This window comes from Mustelus asterias, unplaced genomic scaffold, assembly GCF_964213995.1.
Source record: "Mustelus asterias unplaced genomic scaffold, sMusAst1.hap1.1 HAP1_SCAFFOLD_42, whole genome shotgun sequence".
Classification (NCBI taxonomy): domain Eukaryota; kingdom Metazoa; phylum Chordata; class Chondrichthyes; order Carcharhiniformes; family Triakidae; genus Mustelus; species Mustelus asterias.
In genome coordinates, this window is record NW_027590119.1 from 1,002,451 (window position 1) to 1,028,573 (window position 26,123).

Here is a 26,123-nt window from a genome sequence, read left to right on the forward strand (position 1 = left end):
CTATCTTCCCAGCTCACCGCGCTGATCGAGCGGCAAGTCAAGCCGGTAAGATCACCCCCTGTATCTTTCTTTCACACTCAGACTGAACCAATCAGCCTTATTCTTGAGGCAGATTTCACAGAATATAACGTCTTCTGGCTGATCAAAAGGAAAGAAGAAATTCTTAGTTTAAACAGTTGCTGCTCGCTACACAGATTCCACAAGCGTTTAGGTGAATACAGTATTCATTTTGAAATAAAGGTCCAGTCACGATAGAGTTGTGGAACACCTCCGCTCAGTCCACGAGCATGACCCTGACCTTCCGCTTGCCATTAGAATTCACCACCTTGCTCTCACACTCACATTTCTGTCCTCGGCCTGCTGCAATGTTCCGGAGAAGCCCAACACAAGCTGGACAAACAGCCCCTCATCTTCCGATGAGGCACTTTACAGCCTTCTGGACTCAACATGGAATTCAACAACTTCACCCCCTGAACTCTCTCCTCAATTTTGATTTGTTGTTTTTTGCCGAGTGCCAGTCTGCATCTTGTTTTTGTTTTTTTGCTTCCAGACAGAGCTGTCCTTTATTCTGCCATTAACACTTACTCTGGACCAATGCTTTGTTTCTTTACTATAACCATTACCTCTCCCTTTGCCTTTTGTTCCGGGACATTTTTGTCATTTAATCTCACCCGCCCTCTAACCAATCCCTGACTTTCCCTTTTGTTCTACCTGCCCCTCCCCCCTTTCTCAGCAGCATCAAACCCATCATATTTCTCCCTCTCTTTCGTTTTGAAGTAGAGCTGCATTGGACATAAAAAGTTATCTTTGTTTCTCTCTCCACAGATACTGCCAGAGCTGCTGCGATTTTCCAGTTCTTTCTGTGTTTATTTCAGAGCTAACTGTAGCAGTGGGAAAAACACTATTTATTATGCAGATAAAATAAATGTCCTTCATCAGCTTTTGTGGATCATTCCAGTGGAAATGTGCTCTCCCAGGCACAAAGAGCATCAGCCCACTGGAAGCAAAGTCATGAGACTGTCCAGTCCAGCAGAAAGAAACCCCCCGACTCTCCCACTTCACCAACTGTCAGAATGAACATGGTTCAGTCCTGGGTGTGATTAACAGCAGCAAGAACAGCAGAATCCAACCCCTGTCATCACTTGTGAACTCGCTGGTGTTTCAGCAGGTGGAATGACTGAGTGAATCCCTTCCCACACACAGAGCAGGTGAATGGTCTCTCCCCAGTGTGAACTCGCTGATGTTCCCACAGACTGGATGACGTTTTAAATCTCTTTGAGCAGTGAGAGCAGCTGAACGGTCTCTCCTCAGTGTGAATGCGCTGGTGGGACACCAGTTCTCCAGAGCTTTTGAATCCGCTCCCACAGTCAGAGCATTTAAACGGTCTCTCATTGGTGTGAGTGAGATGGTGTGTGCGCAGGTTCGATGAAACAGTGAAACCCTTCCCACACACAGGGCAGCTGAATGGTCTCTCCCCGGTGTGAATGCGTCGATGAGTTTCCAGTGCAGATGGATATCTGAATCCTTTTACACAGTCCCCACATTTCCACGGTTTCTCCATGGTGCGGATGTCCTTGTGACTCTCCAGGTTAAACAATCAGTTAAATCTCACACAGAACACGGGTACAGTCTCTCCCCGCTGTGAATGCTGCGATGTATTTTCAGGCTGTGTAACTGGTTAAAGCTCTTTCCACACTCAGTGCACTGGAACACTCTCACTCAGGTGTGTGTATCTCAGTGCATTTCTAGTCACAGCGATGTTTACAATCTTTTGAAGCCAAGAGGCCAAACAAACATTTCTCCTGCTAGATTCAAATCTTCAGGTCCCAAGAAATTGAGTCACTCTGTCAGATCTCGATGTGATGTTGGAGATTTCTGTCTGATTTCTCCTTGTCTAATATCCTGTAAGTCAATTTAGAAAAAACATCACAATTCAGAATACGATCGAAATTCAAATCTACATTTCTAGTTTCTATGGAGCATTCATTAAAGACACAGTCATGGAGCATTAAACCTGCCCAGCAGGGCCTCCCGTATCAGCACACAGGCAGCTGCTTTGTGAGACTGCCAGCAGTACAGACAAGTCAGAGATAAGGGTGTCCTCAGAAGTGGGATTCATTGTGAAGGCTCAGGGACGGTTGATAAGATGTAGGAATTCTATGATTCTAATGAACATTCTTTCCTCTCTCATTCCCCAAAAGCTGTGAATCTCCATCCCACACACTCTCCCTCCATTCTCACTCTGCTGTATCTAATATTCACCCTCCCAATTCTCCTGAAGGTGCTGATTGAGGCTGATTGACAGATCCATGCTCACTGCTTCCTGTCCAGCACAGAAATCATAACAAATAGGAGCTGCAGTCAGCATTCGGCCCATCGAGTCTGCTCAACCATTCATTGAGATTATTGGTTGATCTACCTCTGCATTATTTTCCCCACACTGTCCCCCACATCCATCGATATCTTCAATATCTAGAAACCTATCAATCCCTCTCTTGAAAATTCTTGATGACTGAGGCTCTATAGTCCTCTGGGGTAGAGAATCCAAAACATCACCACGTCCTTGAGTGAAGAAATCCTACCTCATCTGAGCTTTCTCTCCATTTTCCAGCCTGTTCCCAATAATTATTGACTCCCTTGTCATTCAAAAACTGTCTAACTCATCCTTGAATATATTCAATCCCTCCACTGGTCCCTTTTGGAAGAGAAATCTAGACACTAACAATTCTCTGAGGGAAGAGATTGTTGGAAATATATAATATAGCTGCAGTCCAAAATTACACAGCCAGATATAATAAGTGTATTTTATTACAGAGCTATAAATAATATATCTAATCTGCACCATATAACAACAGGGGAGCTGATAGCCTCGCGGTATTATCGCTAGACTATTAATCCAGAAACTCAGCTGATGTTCTGGGGACCCGGGTTCAAATCCTGCCACGGCAGATGGTGAAATTTGAATTTAAAAACAAAATCTAGAATTAAGAATCTACTGATGACCATGAAATCATTGTTGATTGACCAGAAAAACCCATTTGGTTCATTAATGTGCTTTAGGGAAGGAAATCTGCCGTCCTTACCCAGTCTGGCCTACATGTGACTCCAGAGCCATATGTGCGGGTTAGGTTGATTGGCCAGGTTAAAATTGCCCCTGAGATGCGTAGGTTAGAGGGATTAGCGGGTAAATATGTGGGGGTAGGGCCTGGGTGGGATTGTGGTCGGTGCAGACTCGATGGGCCGAATGGCCTCCTTCTGCACTGTAGGGTTTCTATGAGTTCTATAATATAAACTACCCAATTCTCCTGAAGGTGCTAATTAATGCTGATCGACACTCACCATTTCATGGTTCCTGACAGATCATAAGAAATAGTTAGAAATTCAGCCCACCAAGCTGTTCAATTGAATTTTTTTTATTCATTCATGGGACATGGATGTTGCTGGCTGGCCAGCATTTATTACCCATCCCTAGTAGCCCTTGGAGGGCAGTTGAGAGTCAACCACATTGTGGTGGCTTTGGAGTCACATGAAGGCCAGACCAGTTAAGGATGGCAGATTTCATTCCCTGAAGGACATTCGTGAACCAGATAGGTTTTTCCGACAATCGAAAGGGTTTCATGGTCATCAGTAATTTCTTAATTCCAGATATTTTTAATTGAATTCAAATTCCACCAGCTGCTGTGGGGTGGGATTGTTGTCGGTGCAGACTCGATGGGCTGAATGGCCTCCTTCTGTACTGTAGGGTTTCTATGATTCTATGGCAGGATTCAAACCCGGGTCCCCAGAACATTAGCTGAGTTTCTGAATTAATAGTCCAGCAATAATACCACAAGGCCATCGTCTCCCCATCAAGATCATGGCTGATCTGATTGTGATCTTAACTCCACTTTTCTTCCTGTCACCCTTGACTCCCTTTTCGATCAGAATTCTCTGTATTTTGAGTATATTTAATGATGCAGCCTCCACTGCTCTCTGGGGAAGAGAATTGCAAAGACTAACGACCCTCTGAGGGAAGACATTTCTCCTCATCGCCATCAGAAATGGGGGACCCTTTATTTTGACAATCTGCCGACTAATTCTAGAATCCCCAACATTGGAAACATCCTCTCTTCATCTATACTAATCACTACCTCACAATCTGATGTCAATACTATGATCACCTCTAAACTCCAGTCAATACAGGCCCAAACTTTCCTCACAAAACAATCCCTTCATCCCAGGTATCAGCCTGCAGATCCTTCTCTGAACTGACAATGACAGAGAGGTGATCAGGGAGGGCAGAGCTGAAACAAAGCAATGGATGGACATGGATTCAGATCCACAGTAACGGAGTCACACCAGCCCCAGAGATGTGGAACCAGAGTACAGATAACAGAGCACAGGACGAAAATTCAAAATTATAGGTAAATGTTCAATAATACTCACCTCTGAAACAATTTCACTATTTTCTCATTTAAAACCTGCGGCTGGAAAGATGTCAGAAGCACTGGAATCAGAGAAAAATTGCAATCTTCAAATGTTCCAACTCCCTGCAAAAGGAGATTACAAGAGTCAGGTGTCAATTGTGGCTTGAAATTAAGAGATACACATTTGTGGGGGGCTTGAGATTGCTGTAAAAATCCTCTTCTTCTAACCATCTGTAAAAGGAAATTCCAAAAATCACAGAATCTCTGCAGTGCAGAAGGAGGCCTTTTAGCCCATCGAGTCTGCACCAAGTTTCTAACAGATCACCTTTACTCAGGCCCTATACCTGAAACCTGATGTACGTACATCACTAATCCTTTCCTTCCCCCTCATCTTGGGACACAAAGGGACAATTTAGCATAGTCGATCAACCCACTCTTTGGAGTGTGGGAGGAAACCAGAGCACCCAGAGGAAACCCACACAGACAGAGGGAGAATGTGCAAACTCATACAGACAATCACCCGAGGCTGGAATTGAACCGGGTCTCTGGCGCTATGAGACAGAAGTGCTAACCACTGTGTCACCCCCAACAGTCATTTGTCCGCCCTGAATATAAATCCATAACATTCTCCCCTCCTGTTTTCTAGCATAAGATTACTTAAGATGGAATATACTTACATTGGAAGCTATTCAGACAAGGTTCATGAGCTGATTTCGGGCATGAAGAGGTCTGTTTTATGAGGAAAGGTTCGGCAGGGTGCATCTGTGCTCATTGGATTTTAGATAAATGAGATGTGATTGTTGGAGTGAAATTAAGACTGTGACCTTTGAAAGTTAATGCGTACGTGACTACAGGGACCGGCTGCGCCCAGCACTTATCCTGTGGTTAACAAAGATCATTCTGTTGCTGACTAAATAGCGAACTAACTTTTGAGCTACATCCTGTTATTGTATAAAAAATACGGAACAGACAAAAAAAACCAGACCGCGAGGTCCAGATGGTCCACTTAGTTTAAGATAAAGGGGAACTGAAACTTGTGGGTTTTTGTTAACGGTTGTTTTTGAAGGAATGCGATTGGAGGTCAATTGTTGCTCGGGGAGCCCAATTGGCTAAACACAGGTAACCACCCAAAGCTAACGACGAAGTAACCGCTAATGTCTATATGATTAAAGTGTATAAAAGACGGCGAGCCGCCGCTCCAAATTGAGAAGGTGAAAGGCAGCATCCATGAACCCGGCCTGTCAGTCAATGACTCAAACATTGTCTCTCCTGGTCACCCAAATCCTGCAGCTACGCCCACTGGCCGCGCATGCGCTCTGCTCCCCGCTAAACAAAGATGGCGGCCACGACACTGGGCCTGATCCCGGATAAAATCCCCGGAGCGGCAAACCCGGGACCGGAAGGCTCTTATTCAGGCCTTGCGGCCGACAGCAGATGTTTATGAAGCCTCTGCTCCCTCCCCACCCCGACTCCCGGTTCCATTCCTCCCTCCGCCCCACCGATTCTCACCCCTTGAAATAAGCGTCTCCAGCACTCGCAGGGCTCCGAGCAAAGAGACACGGCGCATGCGCCAGATACAGCGCTGCGCCTGCGTACTGAGCTCCTGTGGAGTGAATAGGGCACTTTCACACCCGCAACGGATGCTGGGTAATAACCGCCATTGAAACCACATACAGTTAATTCAAAATAACATTGTTAGCATTTGAGGTAAATTAATGAAATATTGAGAATTGGTGATCTGCTGTGCTCCATTTCTTAAAGTTCTGCTGCAGGACCATGCAGTGGTTTCAAAGCTTTCATACCGTTTCCCCTCTCACTCCTTTTATGGTGCTGATTCTGGCTGGGTTCAATCAACAGTCACTGGTTCTTCTCTCTGTCCCTGATACTGAATATTCACTCTTTTCGAGAATGATACAGCACAAATAGAAACCATTTGGCCCATTATGTCTCTGCTGGCTCTCTGGAAGATCTATCCAACTAATTCCACAGCCCGGCTGGTAGAGTCAGAACAATGCATATCTGTTGTAGTAATCTGAGACCTTAATGGAAAAGGGTTTCCACAGTTAAGCACATCAGGTGCCTGGTAGAATTTAGTTGAATGTTTCTGCAGATCCCATATACTGCAGTGACATTATCCGAAAGGGCCAAGGGAGTATTCCAGTGTGTTAACCAGAATACTCCAGGGCACAACCTCAGGCTAAAGGGACGATCCTTTAAACAGAGATTAGGAGGAATTTCTTCAGCCAGAGATTGGTGAATCTGTGGAACTCTTTGCCACAGAAGGCTGTGGAGGCCAGGTCATTGAGTGTCTTTAAGACAGAGATGGATAGGTTCTTGATTCATAAGGGGATCGGGGTTATGGGAAAAAGGCAGGAGAATGGGGATGAGAAAAATATCAGCCATGCCTAAATAGCGGAGCAGACTCAATGGGCCGAGTGGCCTAATTCTGCTCCTATGTCTAATAGTCTTATGGTTAAAAGTGGATGAATGTTGGAATTACAAAGAACAGGCATTCATATCCTGAATTTTCATAATTATCACTTGTCTGGGATGTTTCAGTATGAAAGAATCCCATGTACTTGTCAGGTGAGAGGTCATGTCCAAATGACCTGTGAAAGACAAATCACTGTCAGATTGCACTGGGGTTTATGTGATCAGGTCTTGGTTTTATGTACAAGGTCTGTATCAGACTGGAGCTGTGTCTTTGATTCTCCACAACAGTTGTAGTATCCTTACTAAATATCCACCACAACCACAACAGCCCGGACGACTGAGGTTATTGTGATCACAGCCCTTCAAATTGGATGCACAAATTCTTTCCCACATGGAGCAGGTGAATGGCCTTTTCCCTATGTGTGTACATTGAAGAGGCAGTGGCATAGTGATATTGTCACTGGAGCAGTAACCCAGAGACCCAGGGCAATGTTCTGACCATGAAACCATTGCTCACTAACATCCTCTGGGGAAGGAAATCTGCTGTCCCTCTCCTCACCCTATACCCGTAATCCCATACATTTAGCATGACCATTCCACCTCGCCTGCACATCTTTGGAGTGTGGAAGAAACCGGAGCACACGGAGGAAATCCACACAGACACAGAAAGAATGTGCAAACTCCACACAGGTTGAAATTGAACTCAGGTGTCTGGATCTGTGAGGCAGCAGTGCGATCCACCATGCCACCTTGCTGCCCAAATAGGAGACCAAAAGTATATATCCTTGGGAGACACCAAGTTCAAAGACTTTGGAGAGGAAAGGGAGGCTGGAGATGGGGCCATAATTTGCAAGCAAAGTGGGATCAACGGGTTTTTTTTTCAGAAAGTGTGATGTTTGTGTATTTAAAAATGAGAGGAACAAAACCAGAAGAGAGGGAGAGAATCATTAACAATATCAGCCAATATGGGGAAGTTGGATGGTCAGTAATTTAATGAAAATAGAGTCAGGGCCAAGACAGGAAAGAAACTGTTGAAAGATGCAGGTTCAAGGCTCAGACAGGGAGAGGCTTTAGATACATTAGTTTGGCTCAGTGGGAGGGTGGAAGAGAGGGAAGCAGCAGGGGCAGCTGATTGGGTTGGCTCAATCCTAGTAACAAAGAAGCTCCATGACTTCATCACACTTTTTGTTGGGGGTCAGGATGGAGGAGACAGGGGAGAGGGAGAGCCATTTGAAAGGAATGGACTTGAGTCAGAGATAATAAAAAGTTTCAACAGATTGTTTGTTAAACATAAAAGCAGATTTATTTGATTTTCATCCAGGACATTAGTATTTATATGTGGGCTCAAATTTATTTACATAAGAGGCGAATGACCACAATCAACATATTTGTGATTTGTGGTTAACAACAGAATCAAACTCCAGCAGTCACTTGTCAACTCGCTGATGGCTCAACAGGTTGTATTTCTGAGTGAATCCCTTTCCACATTTGGAGCAGGTGAACGGCCTCTCCCCAGTGTGAATTCGCTGGTGGACAGTGAGTTGGGATGGTCGCCTGAACCCAGTCCCGCAGTGAGTGCACTTGAACGGTCTCTCATCAGTGTGACCACGTTGATGAGACATCAGATCGCTGCAGCTTTTATAGCATTTCCCGCAGTCTGGACATTTAAAAGGTCTCTCCTCACTGTGAACACGTTGATGGGACACTAGATTGCTGGAACTTTTACAGCACTTCCCACAATCTGGACATTTGAACGGTCTCTCATCGGTGTGAACTTGCTGATGTGCCATGAGGTGTGATGTCAGAGTGAATCCCTTCCCACAGTCGGTGCAGGTGAATGGCCTCTCCCCAGTGTGAATTCGCTGGTGTTCAGTGAGTTGAGATGACCACCTGAACCCAGTCCCGCAGTGAGAGCACCTGAACGGTCTCTCATCAGTGTGAACACGTTGATGGAACATTAGTTCCCTGGAACCTCTATAGCACTTCTCGCAATCTGGGCATTTAAATGGTCTCCTCAGTGTGGACACGTTGATGGAACATCACTTCCTTTAAACTTTTATAGCACTTGCCACATTCTGGACATTTACATGGTTTTTCCTCTGTGTGAACTCGCTGGTGTGTCTGCAGTGTAGATGACTGAGTGAATCCCTTCCCACACTCGGAGCAGGTGAATGGCCTCTCTCCCTTGTGAACTCGCTGGTGTGTCAGCAGGGTGGATGACTGAGTGAATCCTTTCCCACACTCAGAGCAGGTGAACAGCCTCTCCCCAGTGTTACTGTATTGGTGAATTTCCAGCTCAGACAGGTCTCTGAATCCTTCCCCACATTTCCATGGTTTCTCCTCAGTGTGACTGCACTTGTGTCTTGACAGAGCAGATGATTGTCTGAATCCTTGTCCACACACAGAACACATGTACAGTTTTGCCCCATTGTGAACGATGCTTTTTCCTTCCATGCTCAAGGTTCAGTTATATTCAGGTTACCATAAATTGGGCGACTCTGTCAGATCCTGATGTGATGTTTGGTTTGAGTTTCCTGACTGCAAATCCTCCCCTTCTAAAACTCTGTGAAATTGATTTAAAACAGCGAAAAGAGAGTGAGAGAGAATCCACAAAAACACAAAGGCAGGTTGTGAAATTGAGCTGAATGAATCTGGTCATTTGTGGGGCCGGCGCTAGGAAAACATTACCATGGAAACTGCTGGATTGTCATAAAACCTCAACTGGTTCACTAATACCTTTCAGGGAAGGGAATCTGCCATCCAGTCTGGGACTACACAAGGCTCTGGCCTCAATGGATGGAGAGAGGTGTGGGGGCAAAGGAGGGACTTAATGTATCTACAACTCAACCAGTGGTTTGAACCTTAGAACCGTTAACCTGCACACCGAGAAGGATCAGGGTAAGAGGTGTACGTGAACACCATCATCTCCAAATTCCCTCCAATTTTACACACCATCCTCCCTTGTCTGACATCCAGGACTGGATGAGCAGTAATTGCCTTCGTTAAATATTGGAAGATGAAGGCTATCATCTTCAGCCCTGCAACAAATTCCACGTCCGAACCACTGACTCCATCTGTCCCCATTGCGACTGTCTGAGGCTGAACCGGAGTATTCACAACCTCAGTAACATGTTTCATTTCAAACTGAGCTTCTAAACATATCCTCATAGAATCTACAGCACGGAGACAGGCCCTTCGGCCCAAACTGGTCCATGCCCACCAAAAATGCCCATGTAAGCTAACTCCATTTGGCCCATATCCCTCTAAACCTTTCCTATCCATGGATCTGTCCAAATGCCTTTTAAATGTTGACAATGTCCCTGCCTCAACCACTCCCTCCAGCAGCTCATTCCACACCCGTACCACCCTCTGTGTAAAAAAGCTGCTCCTCAGGTTCCCATTAATTCATTTCCCTCTTAACTTAAACTTATGCCCTCTAATTCTTAATTCCCCAACCCTGGGAAAAAGACTGAGTGCATTCAACCTATCCATGCCTCTCACGATCTTACACACCTCTATAAGATCACCCCTCAATCTCCTACGCTCCAAAGAAAAAAGTCCTAGCCCGTCCAATCTCTCCCTATAACTTGAGTCCTGGCAACATCCTTGTAAATCTCTTCTGCACTCTCTCCAGTTTAATAACATCTTTCCAAATCAAGGTGACCAAAACTGAACACAATATTCCAGGTGCAGCCTCACCAAAGTCCTGTACAACTGCAACATAGCCTCCCAACTTCTATACTCAATGCCCTGACTGATAAAGGCCAGCATGCCAAAAGCCTTCTTCACTGCCCTATCTACGTGTGACTCCACCTTAAGAGAACCGTGCACCTGAACTCCAAGGTCCCTCTGTTCCACGATACTCCCTGAGGTCCTCCCATTCACCGTGAAAGTTCTACCTTGATTTGACTTTCCATGATGCAACACCTCACACTGATCTGTATTTAACTCTATTTGCCACATCACCACCTACACGACCTATTTCCACCTCAGTGACATCACCCCACTTTGTCCTGGCCTCAGCTCACCTGCTGCTGAAACCCACATCCATTCCTTTGCTGCCTCTAGATTTAACTCTCCGAACAAACTCCCAGCCGGCCTCCCACATTCAATCTCCCTGTAATCTTGGGTTGATCCAAAACTCTGCTGCCCGGGTGCTTATTCACATCAAGTCCAGTTCATCCATCACCCTTGTGCCAGCTGACTTATAAAGGCTTCCGTTTAAGAAGCAACAAAGCTTGAAAATTCTCATCCGTATTTTCTGCATGGCTGCAATCATTGCTCTCTCTGGAATCTCCTTCAGGCCTCTTCAACTCCCAATTTTCATCACTCCATCAGTGGTTGTCATTCTTTCAGCTGCTTAGACCCCGGGCCCTGCAATTTCCTCCTGAATCCTCCCCACTTCACTTTCCGCCTTGAAACCACCTCTTTGACCAAGCTGTCACCTGGCCTATTAATGTCCTTATGTGGCTCAGTGGCAAATGTTTCTTGGTAACATTTACTGTGAAGTATCTGAAAGTTTTATGATATTAAAAGCAGAGCATAATTACAAACTATTGTCACTGTTCCTTCATCCTCACTGGGTGAGTAACCTGTAACTCCTTACCTAACAGCATTGTGGCAGCACCTTCACCACACGGACTGCAGCGGTTCAAGGTCAAACGTCATCTTCCCCACAGGTACCTGGGGATGAGGAATATTTGCTGCTGATCCAGTTAATGACACCCAAATCCCATGGGTATTTTAAAAATGTGTATCAGTACAATAGATAAAAAGCATCGACAGGAATACTTATTCCTTAAGCAATACCCTTTTACATTATAAGGGTATTGTTTTCAACCTGATCTCCCCTAGAATCTGGCTCCCTTGACAATTTTACATTGTGAAACTGAGTGGGTTCTGAAGCCCTTAACGTTAAATCCAGCAGCTTCTCCTCCATCTCCACTTCAGCTCAAACTGATACAACAAAGGGAAGGAAATTGGACAAGACCCTGGAGAGAAAGAAAGCTATGAGAATAGGGCAGAGGAGTGAGACTGATTGGTTTGTTCAACCCAGAGCAAAAGCATTGGCCTAACAAGCTAAATAACCTCCTGTATTGTAATCATTCGACGGCTGCATGACAAATGAGCTGCACAAGATGCCATCTGCAGCTTTCAATTGGTCCATCTCTCTTTCTAGAATTCCTTCTGAGAGAAACCCCCGCCTGGGGGAAGCAGCAGTGGCCGTGTCTCCGCAGTGGAGTCCAGCCCTGTAACTCAGAGGGCTAAGGAAAAGAGGAGGAAGGCGGTATTAATCGGGGACTCGATGGTGAAGGGGACAGACAGGCGTTTCTGCGGAGGTAGGCGGGATTCTCGCATGGTGGTCTGCCTCCCTGGGGCCGGGATCCAGGATGTCGCTAGTCGCGTCCCGGAAATCCTGAGGTGGGAGGGAGAGGAGCCTGAGGTAGCGGTACATATTGGTACCGCTGATGTGGATAGGAAGGGAGAAGGGGTCATGAAAAGGGAGTACAGGGAATTAGGGAGACAGCTGAGAAAGAGGAAAGCAAAGGTAGTAATCTCAGGATTACTGCCTGTGCCACGGGAAGGTGAGGGCAGGAATGGAGTGAGGTGGAGGATGAATGTGTGGCTGAGGGACTGGTGCAGGGGGCAGGGATTCAGGTTCCTGGACCATTGGGACCTCTTTCGGGGCAGGGGTGATCTGTATACAAAAAACGGGTGGAACTTGAATCACACGGGGACCAATATCCTGGCCGGTAGGTTGGCTAAGGCTACTGGGGAGAATTTAAACTAGATAGGTTGGGGGGAGGGGAGCTAGAAGAGTTGACTAGGATCAAGGAACTAATTGATGGGGGGGAGGATGCAGGGGTAAGGGGAATTACAAAATTAATGATAGAGGAGAGGGTGCAAGTGAATGAAGGCGGTAATTTAGATAAGGGAGTAGAGGGAGAGGGTGTTCGCGACTCATCAAAGCGGGTCCAGATAAAAGCTGGAATAAGGACACTTTGCCTGAATGCACGAAGCATTCGGAACAAGGTGAATGAGTTGATGGTGCAAATCAGCACAAGTGGGTACGATCTAGTGGCCATTACAGAAACGTGGCTGAAAGGTGACCAGGACTGGGAGATGAATATCCAGGGGTATCAGGCGTTTAGGAAGAATAGACAGGAAGGAAAAGGTGGTGGGGTCGCGCTATTAATAAGAGATAATATCATTGGTAGTACTGAGGGATGACATAGGCTCTGAGGAACAAAACGTGGAATCGTCATGGGTAGAGATGAGGAATAGTAGAGGGAGAAAGACACTAGTAGGTGTGGTATATAGGCCCCCAAATAATAATGTTGAGGTAGGGAGGGCTATAAACAAGCAGATAAGGGATGCGTGTAAAAACGGAACGGCAATAATCATGGGGGACTTCAACATGCACATTGACTGGCAGACTCAAGTCGGTAAGGGTGGAATGGAGGAAGAGTTCTTAGAATGCTGTCGGGATAGTTTCCTTGAACAGCATGTTACGGAACCGACGAGGGAACGAGCTATTTTGGATCTGGTATTGTGTAACGAGGTAGGTAGAATTAAGGATCTTATTGTGAAGGACCCTCTTGGGTCTAGTGACCACAATATGGTCGAATTTCTGATTCAGATGGAAGAGGAGAAAGTTTGGTCTCAAACCAGTGTCCTCTGTTTGAACAGAGGGAAATATGATAGGATGAGGGATGAATTGACTAAGGTAGACTGGGAGAGCAGGCTGGCAGGTAGGATAGCTGAGGAACAGTGGAGGATTTTTAAGGAGATCCTTTTCAGTTCTCAGCAAAAATATATTCCAGCAAAAAACAAGGATTGTAAGAAAAGGGAGAACCAGCCGTGGATAACGAAGGAAATAAAGGAGAGTATTAAAATAAAAACAGCTGCGTACAGAGTGGCCAAAAATAGTGGAGAAACAAGTGATTGGGAAAAATTTAAGAAACAACAAAGAGAGACTAAGAAAGCGATAAAGAAAGGAAGGATAGACTATGAAGCTAGGCTAGCAATTAATATAAAAAATGATAGTAAAAGTTTTTATAAATATATAAAAAGGAATAGAGTGGCTAGAGTGAATGTTGGACCCTTGGAGGACGAGAGGGGGGAGTTAATAGTGGGAAATGAGGATATGGCTGAGTCTTTAAATAAGTTTTTTGTGTCGGTCTTCACGGTGGAGGACACAAATAGTTTGCCAAATATTAACGATAGAGGGTTGGCAGCAGGAGAAATACTTAATACAATTAATGTTACCAGAGAGGCAGTGCTGGGTAGACTAATGGGACTGAAGGTGGACAAGTCCCCGGGTCCGGATGGAATGCATCCCAGGGTATTGAAAGAAATGTCAGAGGTAATAGTGGATGCGTTAGTGATTATTTATCAAAACTCGTTGCATTCTGGGGTAGTGCCGGTTGATTGGAAAACGGCTAATGTTACGCCGCTGTTTAAAAAAGGAAGGAGACAAAAGGCGGGTAACTATGGGCCGGTCAGCTTAACGTCTGTAGTAGGGAAAATGCTGGAATCCATTATTAAAGAGGAGATAGCAGGGCATCTGGATAGAAATGGTTCGATCAATCAGACGCAGCATGGATTCATGAGGGGAAAGTCGTGCTTGACGAACATGTTGGATTTTTATGAAGATGTGACTAGGGCGGTTGATGGAGGAGAACCGGTGGATGCGGTGTTTTTGGATTTCCAAAAGGCGTTTGATAAGGTGCCCCATAAAAGGCTGCTGAAGAAGATTAGGGCACACGGAGTTGGGGGTAGTGTGTTAAAGTGGATTGGGGACTGGCTATCCGACAGGAAGCAAAGAGTCGGAATAAATGGGTGTTTTTCCGGTTGGAGGAAGGTAACTAGTGGCGTGCCGCAGGGATCGGTACTCGGGCCGCAACTGTTTACCATTTATATAGATGATCTGGAGGAGGGGACGGAGTGTAGGGTAACGAAGTTTGCAGACGACACAAAGATAAGTGGAAAAGTGAATCGTGTGGAGGACGGAGAAGATCTGCAGAGAGATTTGGACAGGCTGAGTGAGTGGGCGAGGATATGGCAAATGGAGTATAACGTTGAGAAATGCGAGGTTATACACTTTGGAGGAAATAATAACAAATGGGATTACTATCTCAATGGAAACAAATTAAAACATGCTACCGTGCAAAGGGACCTGGGGGTCCTTGTGCATGAGACGCAAAAGCCCAGTCTGCAGGTACAACAGGTGATCAAGAAGGCAAATGGGATGTTGGCCTATATTGCGAGGGGGATAGAATATAGGAGCAGGGATGTCTTGATGCACCTGTACAGGGCATTGGTGAGGCCGCAGCTGGAATACTGTGTGCAGTATTGGTCCCCTTATATGAGGAAGGATATATTGGCATTGGAGGGAGTGCAGAGAAGGTTCACCAGGTTGATACCGGAGATGAGGGGTTTGGATTATGAGGAGAGGCCGAGGAGATTGGGTTTGTACTCGTTGGAGTTTAGAAGGATGAGGGGGGATCTTATGGAGACTTATAAGATAATGCGGGGGCTGGATAGGGTGGAGGCAGAGAGATTCTTTCCACTTAGTAAGGAAGTTAAAACTAGAGGACACAGCCTCAAAATAAAGGGGGGTCGGTTTAAGACAGAGTTGAGGAGGAACTTCTTCTCCCAGAGGGTGGTGAATCTCTGGAATTCTCTGCCCACTGAGGTGGTGGAGGCTACCTCGCTGAATATGTTTAAAGCGCGGATGGATGGATTCCTGATCGGTAAGGGAATTAAGGGTTATGGGGATCAGGCAGGTAAGTGGTACTGATCCACGTCAGATCAGCCATGATCTTATTGAATGGCGGGGCAGGCTCGAGGGGCTAGATGGCCTACTCCTGCTCCTATTTCTTATGTTCTTATAACAGTGGCAGAGTGGTTAGCACTGCTACCTCACAGCGCCAAGGACCCAGGTTCGATCCCCAGCTTGGGTGACTGTGCGGAGTCTGCACGTTCTCTCTGTGTTTGTGTGAGTTTCCTCCGGATGCTCCGGTTTCCTCCCACAGTCCGAAAATCGTGCTCTCCATTCAGAAACGTACCCTTCCCCTGCTACCCTCTGTCTTCTTTGACCGAGCCAGTTTTATATTCACCTTGCCAGCTCACCTCTGATCCCATGCGACTTCAACTTCTGCACCAGTCTGCCTCTTTCATCTGCCTCGTACACCTGTACGGGTGTTCCAGTTTCCTCCCACAGTCCGAAAGACTTGCTGGTTAGGCGCATTGGCCATGCTAAATTCTCCCTCAGTGTACCCGAACAGGTGCTCGAGTGTGGCGCCTATGCAATTTTCAGAGTAACTTCATTGCAATGTTAATGTAAGCCGACTTGTGACACGAGCGCATCAAGGTAGATAAATCCCCGGGACCTGATGAAGTGTATCCCAGGACATTGTGGGAGGCTGGGGAGGAAATTTTGGGTCCCTTAGCCGAGATATTTGAATCATCAATAGTCACGGGTGAGGTGCCTGAAGATTGGAGAGGGGCAAATGTTGTGCCTTTGTTTAAAAAGGGCTGCAGGGAAAAGTCTGGGAACTACAAGCCTCACTGGCAATGACCAAGATTGGTGGCATAGTGGACAGCGAAGAAAGTTATCTCCAATTGCAACGGGATCTTGATCAATTGGGCCAGTGGGCTGACGAATGGCAGATGGAGTTTAATTTAGACAAATGCGAAGTGATGCATTTTGGTAGATTGAACCAGGGCATGAGCCTTTGGCTTTGATCTTTGGGTCCTCACTGTCCACGGGGATGGTGCCAGAGGACGAGAGAGTGGCGAATGTTGTTCCTCTGTTTAAGAAAGGGAATAGAAATGACCCTGGTAATTATAGGCTGGTTAGTCTTACTTTGGTGGTTGGTAAGTTGATGGAAAAGGCCCTTAGGGATGGGATTTACGACCATTTAGAAAGATGCGGATTAATCCGGGATAGTCAGCACGGATTCGTGAAGGGCAAGTCATGCCTCACAAATTTGATACAATTTTTTGAGGAGGTAACTAAGTGTGTTGATGAAGGTAGGGCAGTTGATGTCATATACATGGATTTTAGTAAGGCGTTTGATAAGGTCCCCCATGGTCGGCTTATGATGAAAGTAAGGAGGTGTGGGATAGAGGAAAAATTGGCCGATTGGATAGGTAACTGGCTATCTGATCGAAGCTGCGGCTGTGTGGCTTTTGCTACCAAATAAACCTGTTGGACTTTAACCTGGTGTTGTTAAACTTCTTACTGTATCTGATCGAAGACAGAGGGTGGTGGTGGACAGAACATTTTCGGACTGGAGGCAGGTTGCTAGCAGAGTACCACAGGGATCAGTGCTTGGTCCTCTGCTATTTGTGATATTTATTAATGACCTCGAGGAGGGGGCTGAAGATTGGATCAGTAAATTTGCTGATGACACCAAGATTGGTGGAGTAGTGGATGAGGTGGAGGGCTGTTGTAGACTGCAAAGAGACATAGATAGGATGCAAAGCTGGGCTGAAAAATGGCAGATGGAGTTTAACTCTGACAAATGTGAGGTGATTCATTTTGGTAGGACAAATTTAAATGTGGATTACAGGGTCAAAGGTAGGGTTCTGAAGACTGTGGAGGAAGAGAGAGATCTTGGGGTCCATATTCACAGATCTCCAAAGGTTGCCACTCAAGTGGATAGAGCTGTGAAGAAGGCCGATAGCGTGTTAGCTTTTATTAACAGGGGGTTGGAGTTTAAGAGCCGTGGGGTTATGCTGCAACTGTACAGGACCTTGGTGAGACCACATTTGGAATATTGTGTGCAGTTCTGGTCAGCTCACTATAAGATGGATGTGGAAGCGCTGGAAAGAGTGCAAAGGAGATTTACCAGGATGCTGCCTGGTTTGGAGGGTAGGTCTTATGAGGAAAGGTTGAGGGAGCGAGGGCTGTTCTCTCTGGAGCGGAGGAGGCTGAGGGGAGACTTAATAGAGGTTTATAAAATGATGAAGGGGTTAGATCGAGTGAACGTTCAAAGACTATTTCCTCGGGTGGATGGAGCTATTACAAGGGGGCATAACTATAGGCTTCATGGTGGGAGATATAGGAAGGATGTCCGAGGTAGGTTCTTTACTCAGAGAGTGGTTAGGGTGTGGAATGAACTGCCTGCAGTGACAGTGGAGTTAGACACTTTAGGAACATTTAAGCGGTTATTGGATAGGCACAAGGAGCACACCAGGATGATAGGGAGTGGGATAGCTTGATCTTGGTTTCAGATAAAGCTCGGCACAACATCGTGGGCCGAAGGGCCTGTTCTGTGCTGTACTGTTCTATGTTCGGCTTACTCAGTTAATGGTAGGCATTGGGGAGAGTTACAGAACAAAGAGATCTCAGGGTACACGTTCATAGCTCCTTGAAAGTGGAGTCACAGGTGGACAGAGTGGTGAAGAAGGCATTCGGCATGCTTGGTTTCATTGGTCAGAACATTGAATACAGGAGTTGGGACATCTTGTTGAAGTTGTACAAGACATTGGTAAGGCCACACTTGGAATACTATGTACAGTTCTGGTCACCCTATTACAGAAAGGATATTATTAAACTAGAAAGAGTGCAGAAGAGATTTACTAGGATGCTATCGGACTTGATAGTTTGAGTTATAAGGAGAGGCTGGATAGACTGGGACTTTTTTCTCTGGAGCTGAGGAGGCTGAGGGTGATGTTATAGAGGCCTATAAAATAATGGGGGGCATAGGTCAGCTAGATAGTCAAGATCTTTTCCCAAAGGTAGGGGAGTCTAAAACTAGAGGGCATAGGTTTAAGGTGAGAGGGGAGAGATAGAAAAGTGTCCAGAGGGGCAATTTTTTCGCACAGAGGGTGGTGAGTGTCTGGAACCAGCTGCCAGAGGTAGTAGTAGACGGGGGTACAGTTTTGTATTTTAAAAAGCATTTAGACAGTTACATGGTTAAAATGGATATCGAGGGATATGGGCGATATGCGGACAATTGGGACTTGCTCAGGGGTTTAAAAAAAAGGGTGGAATGGACAAGTTGGGCCGAAGGGTCTGTTTCCATGCTGTAAATCTCTCTGCCTGTTTGCCCTGGATCAAACTGACACCCAGGAACTCCCAAATGCTGCAGTTTGAATGTGTACAAATAAACTATTTATTTTATCCAATGATAATTTATTTTTGTTTTTAAGTATTTTATTAACCTTACCACCTGTTGCTATACTATTTTGATCCTTAGGAACAGAATAAATCTTAGTCACTTAGCAGATACTCACCAAAAATCTGGCTTCTTCTCTTGTAGAAGAGTAAGATCACTTCCTAAAGGCTGAGAAAGTTAGAAAGCAAAAGGGCACCCCTTTCCCTTCCTTCCCTAACGCCCTTAATTACCCAACTCCCAGAACTCTATTCTAAGCTGCACTCAAGTGATGCCGGTTCAGAGCTGTTTCTGAGCTGTAGATTCAATACAATACTCACTTGCAGACATGGACATCAAGGCCTGTATGGGTCTCTAGGCCATCATGCACACATCATGATAGGAAGGATGGAGATGGTGTTGCCAGCCATGTACATGATGAACAGATTCATGGGCAGCTGTTTCAGTGGGTCCAAGGCAATGTCCCAGCAGTGCTGAAAACAGAAAGTGAGCAGGGTATCAGTAAAGGGGGCCGGTTAGGTGAGGCCATATACTGATCTTATACCCAGGCCTGGAAGTAAGGATGACGATTAACCCTTTATCACACAGGCTGCTGTGGTTCACCAAGGTACTTCACCACCATGGACAAACCAGGGGCGTTGTCAGCCACACACTAAAGACACATTCAAATCCAACTTACTTTCTCAACCAGGATCCGGTCTGTTTCTTGGATGCAGATGTCCTGTAGCTGTTTGTCCGAACATGCGACTGGGCACATGGAGTCTCTCTGGCTATACTGTTGATCACGGCTCCTGTGAGAAACAGAAAACACAAATTGGTCACCCTTTCAAGACCTTCTTTAAAGAAGGAGTCTCTCTGTTGAGGACCCCAACGTGGTGGCAATAGTGCCAGCATGAACTAAAGCTTGGGCAAACCTCAGACACACACTGCTATTGTGTGTACCAAACTGCCAGGGGAATGGAGAGATGCAGAAGTGGATTAGTGTGAATTGATAATCAGGGTGCCAATCCGCTTGCCCTCCATTTAGGGACAAAGTGACAAATCACCAGATGTACCAAATTGTATCTTGAAAACAAACTGAGGGTTATTGAGAGAGATCCAGTTCAGGACCCGGCCCTGGAAACGAGCAATCGTTCCCCCAACCACCACCGCAGTTGGCACGTGACCAGGTGGAGGGGCTGAAACCAAGATGGCATCTCAGGGTCATGACCTGGGGAAAAGATGCCAAGTGGGGTCTGAGTGGTTTCTGGAGGATTTGAGGGGCTGCTTTGTGCTGAGCAGCTCGGTGAGGGGTAAAAGAGACGTGAAAAACCCGGGGTTGGGAAGTTTTGGGTTGGTGTCACATCCCCAGGTCGCCTTCGCGGGAGTGGCGGGCCGACCCGGCTTGCCTCCTACTCGAGCCCCCGGCTCCCCGCGCGGCCTCCGCACCTGCTGCTGCTGTCGCTCAGGTTGCGCTCGAGGGTCCACTTGTGCCAGCGCGCGCTGTTGGCAAACCCCGCCCCTGCCGCCATGGCAACGCCTGCCACCGTTAACCGTTCCCCCTTTCAAATCTGATTCCGATCTGAAGAAGAACCCACGCGCTTCCGTCAACAAACCACACCCGCTGCAATGCGCATGTGCGATCCCAACCTCCTCAGCGTTCTGCGTAAACCGCCCATTGCCCCGCCCCCCACATCGCCGCCATTTTTGTTGAGGGCACATTGGTTCTTCATCTTCCCTCCAAACGGAGGACGTCTGCCCCACACAAAGATGGACATCATTTACTATCAGAGATATTTAAAATATTGCTTTTATCGCTTCAACTGTAACGCCGCATAAAACGTCAATAAAACCGAAAGGACCTTGTCTCCTCATTCAGCAACCAAAATCATAAGAATCCATTGTTAATAGGTTTCTCCACAGATGCCGCCAGGTCTGCTGAGTTTATCCAGTATTTTCAGTTTAAATTTCCCAATTCCAACATCCGCAGTATTTTACTTTTTTTTTCCTTCCCACTCTACCTCCAGTGCAACTGGATATCATGAGTAAAGCTACCACCAGGCTGATCCTTCCGGGTGGAACAGTGGTTAGCATTGCTGCCTTACATTACAGTGCTTGGGACCTGGGTTCGATTCTTGCTTTGGGTGACTGTGTGGAGTCCACCCACTGTGGTTGACAGGGCTCCTGACTGTGTCCAACTCATGCCCCAGGCCACTGCTCGCACTCCCTCCCAGAAAGAGGACAGGGCTCCCCTTGTCCTCACTTTTTACCAGACCAGAGACCAGCCTCCGTGTTCAAAGTATCATCCTCCGCCATTGCTGCCAACTCCAGCATGAAGCCACTCCTCAACACATCTTCACCTCACCCCTCACACCCATCAGCATTCCACAAGGAAGGTTCTCTCTGGGACACCCTGGTCCACGCCTCCATCCCACCCAACATCCCATCCCCTACCCACAGCATCTTCCCATGCAATGGTAGAAGGTGCAACACCTGCCCCTTATCCTCCTCCCTACTCACCATCCCAGGTCCTAAACACCCCTTTCAGGTGAAGCAGCGATTCACATGCATCTCCTTCAATCTGATCTATTGCATTTGCTCCTCCCAATGAAGTCGACTCTACGACATTGGAGAGATCAAAAACAAACTGAGTGATTGCTTTGCTGAACACCTTCAGCCTGTCTGCAAGCAGGACCCAGAACTTCAAGTCCCTTGCCACTTCAACACACCACCCTGCTCTCCTGTCCACATGTTCCGTCCTTTTGCAATGTTCGAGTGAACCCCAACGCAAACTGGAGGAACAGCATCTCATTTTCCAACTGGGCACTTTACAGCCTTCCAGACTAAACATTGAGTTCAACAACTTCAGAGCATGAACTCTCCCCTCCACCTTTATCCCCTTTCCATTTATTTTATTTCATTCTGTTTCTTTTTTAAAATCATACTTCTTTCTCACTTCCATTTTACCATTTCTTCATTCCTGCTCTCCTTCTTGCCTCTCCCCCAACCCCCGCCCCCCCCCCCCCCCCCCCCCACTCCTCTTTCAGGGCAACTGCCTTAACCACCTTTACCTCTGCTCTGCTATTCTGATAGCTTAATGGACATTTTTAGCATCTCGCTGAGCCGTCTTTATCCTCATTTGCACTCCCTTTGTCCAATTACTGCACCCGCCTTCCACCCTCATAATTTAAATCTTTTCTGCTTTTCTTTGCTCTCAGCTCTGACGGAGGGTCATCCAGACTTGAATCGTTGGCTGGTTACTCAATATTTGTTTCGTTATTCGATATTAAATATTAATACATGTATTTAATACATACGTCTTCATTCTGAATTGAATATCTCGGGAATATGCAACAGTGAATTGCAAACATGACTGACCAATAAAAGAAATCGAGTCACTGGGTAATACACATCCCATGGTGCTTATTTGAGACAGTCAGCTTTTAAACAATATCAAATATCTTTAAAGGGATTTAAGAATGATTTGTTAGTTCTACTTGATCCCTCTTTATTCTATGTGTGAAACACTTAGACGTCTAAATCCCGTTCCGCTGTTGGAAAGTCCAGTAGATCCGCACTGATTCTCGATTTCCTCAACTGTCTGAGTGGTTTTCCCCATTCATTTACTCTGAAGAATGATGTTAAAATAATGGTTCCGCGCAATGTGTGCCATTTCCTCTAGTTCAGTTACAGTTTCACTTGTGTCGGCCTTTTTGAGCACACAATACTATTAGACATGGTTCAGATGATGATTCGTTAGTCTGCATCAACAAAGCCATTAAATTCTGTTGTGGACTGAATGAGTTGCTGATATGTCCACGGTGTCAAAACAGGAACATCTATTTCCTCTCATTGCGTCATAAAAATACAAGATCTCTGATTTTGCTGAAAGATTTTGAGGCCGAGGTCAGAGCAATGATAACATGGCTTTAATATTGAGTTTCAGATAATGTTCAGCAACAAATTTCAATCATGTAAACTTCCCTCACTCTTAATGAACAAATTTTAAAAATATTTCGACATGGTTTTGAACTAGGGACCATTCATCTGTGAGGTGAATGTAACCACCATTACACTACAGAAACTGCTGTCGTCCGTAGGACCCAATGGGACTCTCTTGAAATGTTGCAACACTCATTGGGACTGCTGTAGACATATTGATCCAAGATTGACTTTGATTTGATTTGATTTATTATTGTCACATGTATTAACATCCAGTGAAAACTATTGTTTCTTGCACACTATACAGACAAAACATACCGATCATAGAGAAGGAAATGAGAGTGTGCAGAATGCAGTGTTACAGTCATAGCTAGGGTGTAGAGAAAGATCAACTTAATGCAAGGTAAGTCCATTCAAAAGTCTGACGGCAGCAGGGAAGAAGCTATTCTTGAGTCGGTTGGTACGTGACCTCAGACTTTTATATATTTTTCCCGAAGGAAGAAGGTGAAAGAGAGAATGTCCGGGGACGTGGGGTCCTTAATTATGCTGGCTGCTTTGCCGAGGCAGTGGGAAGTGTAGACAGAGTCAATGGATGGGAGGCTGGTTTGTGCGATGGATTGGGCACAATCACGACCTTTTGTAGTTCCTTGCAGTCTTGGGCAGAGCAGGAGCCATACCAAGCTGTGATACAACCAGAAAGAAAGCTTTCTATGGTACATCTGTAAAAGTTGGTGAGAGTCGTAGCTGACAGGCCAAATTTCCTTAGTCTTCTGAGGAAGTAGAGGTATTGGTGGGCTTTCTTAACTATAGTGTCGGCATGGGGCGGGGTGGTTGGGGGGGGGGGGGGGGGGGGGGGTGGTGGCTACCAGGATAGATAGTTGGTGATCTGGACACCTAAACACTTGAAGCTCTCGACCTTTTCTACTTCGTCCCGTTGATGTAGACAGGGGCATGTGCTCCTTTACGCTTCCTGAAGTCGATGACAATCTCCTTCATTTAGTTGACATTGAGGGAGAGATTATTGTTGCTATACCAGTTCACCAGATTCTCTACCTCATTCCTGTACTCTGTCTCATCATTGTTTGAGATCCGACCCACTATAGTGGTGTCGTCAGCAAACCTGAAAATCGCATTGGAGGGGAATTTGGCCACACAGTCATAGGTATATTAGGAGTATAGTAGGGGGCTGAGAACACAGCCTTGTGGGGCACCAGTGTTGAGGATGATCGTGGAGGAGGTGTTGTTGCCTATCCTTACAGATTGTGGTCTGTGAGTTAGGAAGTTTAGGATCCTGTAGCAGAGGGAGGTGCCGAGACCCAGGCCACGGAGTTTGGAGATGAGTTTCGTGGGAATAATAATGTTGAAGTCTGAGCTGTAGTCAATAAATAGGAGTGTGTCCTTGTTATCGAGGTGATCCAGCGTTGAGTGCAAGGCCAGGGAAATGCCGTCTGCTGTGGACCTGTTGAGGCGGTAGGCAACTGTAGTGGATCCAAGTAGTCCAGGAGGCTGGAATTGACTTGTGCCATGACAAACCTTTCAAAGCACTTCATAATGATGGATGTCAGAGCCACCGGCCGATAGTTATTAAGGCACATTGCTTGATATGTCTTAGGTACCGGGATGATGGTCGTTGTCGTAGCGTCTGCATGGTTTCCCCAAGGATGAGTGAACACCGCTCGACAATCACCAGGCAAGACTGTTCTCTTCCTGTGGGGGAGCACTTCAGCAGTCACGGGCATTCAGCCTTGGATCTTCAGGTAAGCGTCCTCCAAGGCGGCCTTCACGACACACGACAGCGCAGAGTCACTGAGCAGAAACTGATAGCCAAGTTCCGCACACATGAGGACGGTCTAAACCGGGATGTTGGATTTCTCGAGGAATTAAGGGCTATGGGGAGAGAGCGGGTAAATGGAGTTGAAATCAACCATGATTGAATGGTGGAGAGGACTCGATGGGCCGAATGGCCTTACTTCCGCTCCTATGTCTTATGGTCTAAAGTAAGAACTCTTGGGAGAGAGAAAAAAACCTGTCCAACCTGACCTGTCAATCATTCTTCCCACAACACTTCAAACTCACAAAGTGCATTAAGCCCAGATTAAAGAGAAACAAAAACCCATTCAAACCATTTAAGCAGCAATAAAAGGACACACAAACATTCAGCCAATGCCACAATGAAAAACAAAGGCCTGCTTCCAAACTGCAGAAAACGTGATTTAAAAATACAGTTCTTAAATGCACAGTAACATCACACCAGTAAATGTGACAATCATCGACTTTGATTCATCCTCCCCATCTGCAAATTATCTCACACAATTCTAAATTATTGACGAGTTGTAAATACATCTGGTTCAAACATTCAAGCACAAACTTCAAAGGTTCTCCAGCTCTCTGCTCACCTGCATCCACCTTGAGGATATTTTCAAAAGCCAGATTTAGATCACTCTTCAGCTTAAGTTTACTCCCTCTGATAGATACCAGTGTGTTTCATTCGATCCTGATTGTTTTAAAGTCAGTTTCTCTGCAAAATATGCCAATATCTTGACAAATTAAAATATCTTCCCATTCTACTGACAATGTTAAGCACTCAATGTTGTTCTGTTGTCGAATAGCTGAACACGCCTGTTCCTCAGTGCAGTGGCACATGTTAGTTACACCACATGTGACATATCACATGTGCGCACTCACACTGGTATCCCAAAGGATGCTCCATGTACCATCTGAGACACCCATTCCTAGATTTTCAAGTGATCGCAAGGAAGTGTCTATATGAAAATGTTTGCTTATCTCTCTCTCTGTATGGTTCCAATGTCTTCAGGCAGAGGCCGGGTTATCTGATTCAGTTTGTTTTAAAGTTCACAAGCAAGGATACAAACATCTCCAAGAGAAAACTATTACTTGACTCATCTCCACTTTCCTGACTTCTACAAGAACGTACGTGGATATCCTGTTTGTCTATTCCACTGAACTAGACCCAGAGTGAATTACTTCAATTCCCATTTGCTGGTGTGAATTTTTTCCATGTTTGATTCCAAATGGGGCTTCCCTTTCTCTCTGTTTCAGGAGAATGCGGAAACTTTTCTGTCCAATTGAACACTCACTCAATAGTGTATTTTGAGATCAGAGGCAGAAGTACAGGTAGTTGTATCAGTTTGGGGTAACGCTCATATCTCCCATTCTCAGGAGGTTTGATTTAAATGATAACAAATGGGATGAAGTCAAATCTTCAAAAAGCAGA

At 45.9% G+C, this 26,123-nt stretch overlaps 2 protein-coding genes across 7 annotated transcripts in view; both read right to left on the minus strand.

The window, feature by feature from the left end:
* Window positions 1–850: 850 nt before the first annotated feature.
* LOC144482803 (uncharacterized) overlaps window positions 851–26,123 on the minus strand; it is a 327,339-nt gene continuing 302,066 nt past the window's right edge. For 2 of the 3 annotated variants that reach the window (XM_078201673.1, XM_078201674.1), the window contains exon 2: window positions 857–1,902. In XM_078201673.1, coding sequence (XP_078057799.1) covers window positions 1,139–1,561 — 423 coding nt within the window. In that variant the 5' untranslated portion in view covers window positions 1,562–1,902 and the 3' untranslated portion in view covers window positions 857–1,138. Of the gene's footprint in view, window positions 1,903–4,425; window positions 4,530–5,083; window positions 5,676–26,123 lie in introns of those variants that run through there. The other variant, XM_078201672.1, reaches the window with a different exon arrangement.
* On the minus strand, window positions 8,125–20,581 carry LOC144482798 (uncharacterized). 4 transcript variants are annotated; one of them, XM_078201665.1, is made up of 5 exons: window positions 20,396–20,581; window positions 19,647–19,758; window positions 19,288–19,440; window positions 11,446–11,522; window positions 8,125–9,402 (listed from the first exon to the last, which is right to left on the minus strand). In XM_078201665.1, the coding sequence occupies exon 5, from the start codon at window positions 8,795–8,797 to the stop codon at window positions 8,267–8,269; it is 531 nt and encodes a 176-aa protein (XP_078057791.1). In that variant the 5' UTR covers window positions 8,798–9,402; window positions 11,446–11,522; window positions 19,288–19,440; window positions 19,647–19,758; window positions 20,396–20,581; the 3' UTR covers window positions 8,125–8,266. The 4 variants fall into 4 exon arrangements, with proteins under 4 accessions (XP_078057791.1, XP_078057790.1, XP_078057793.1 ...); XM_078201664.1 differs by lacking the exon at window positions 11,446–11,522 and having other exon boundaries at window positions 8,126–9,402; XM_078201667.1 differs by lacking the exons at window positions 11,446–11,522; window positions 19,288–19,440 and having other exon boundaries at window positions 8,132–9,400; window positions 19,656–19,758; window positions 20,396–20,537.

Bases quoted from the DNA above. Each gene is read 5' to 3' on its own strand.
- LOC144482798 (XM_078201665.1), bottom strand. From the start codon at position 8,797: ATGTTCCATCAACGTGTTCACACTGATGAGAGACCGTTCAGGTGCTCT.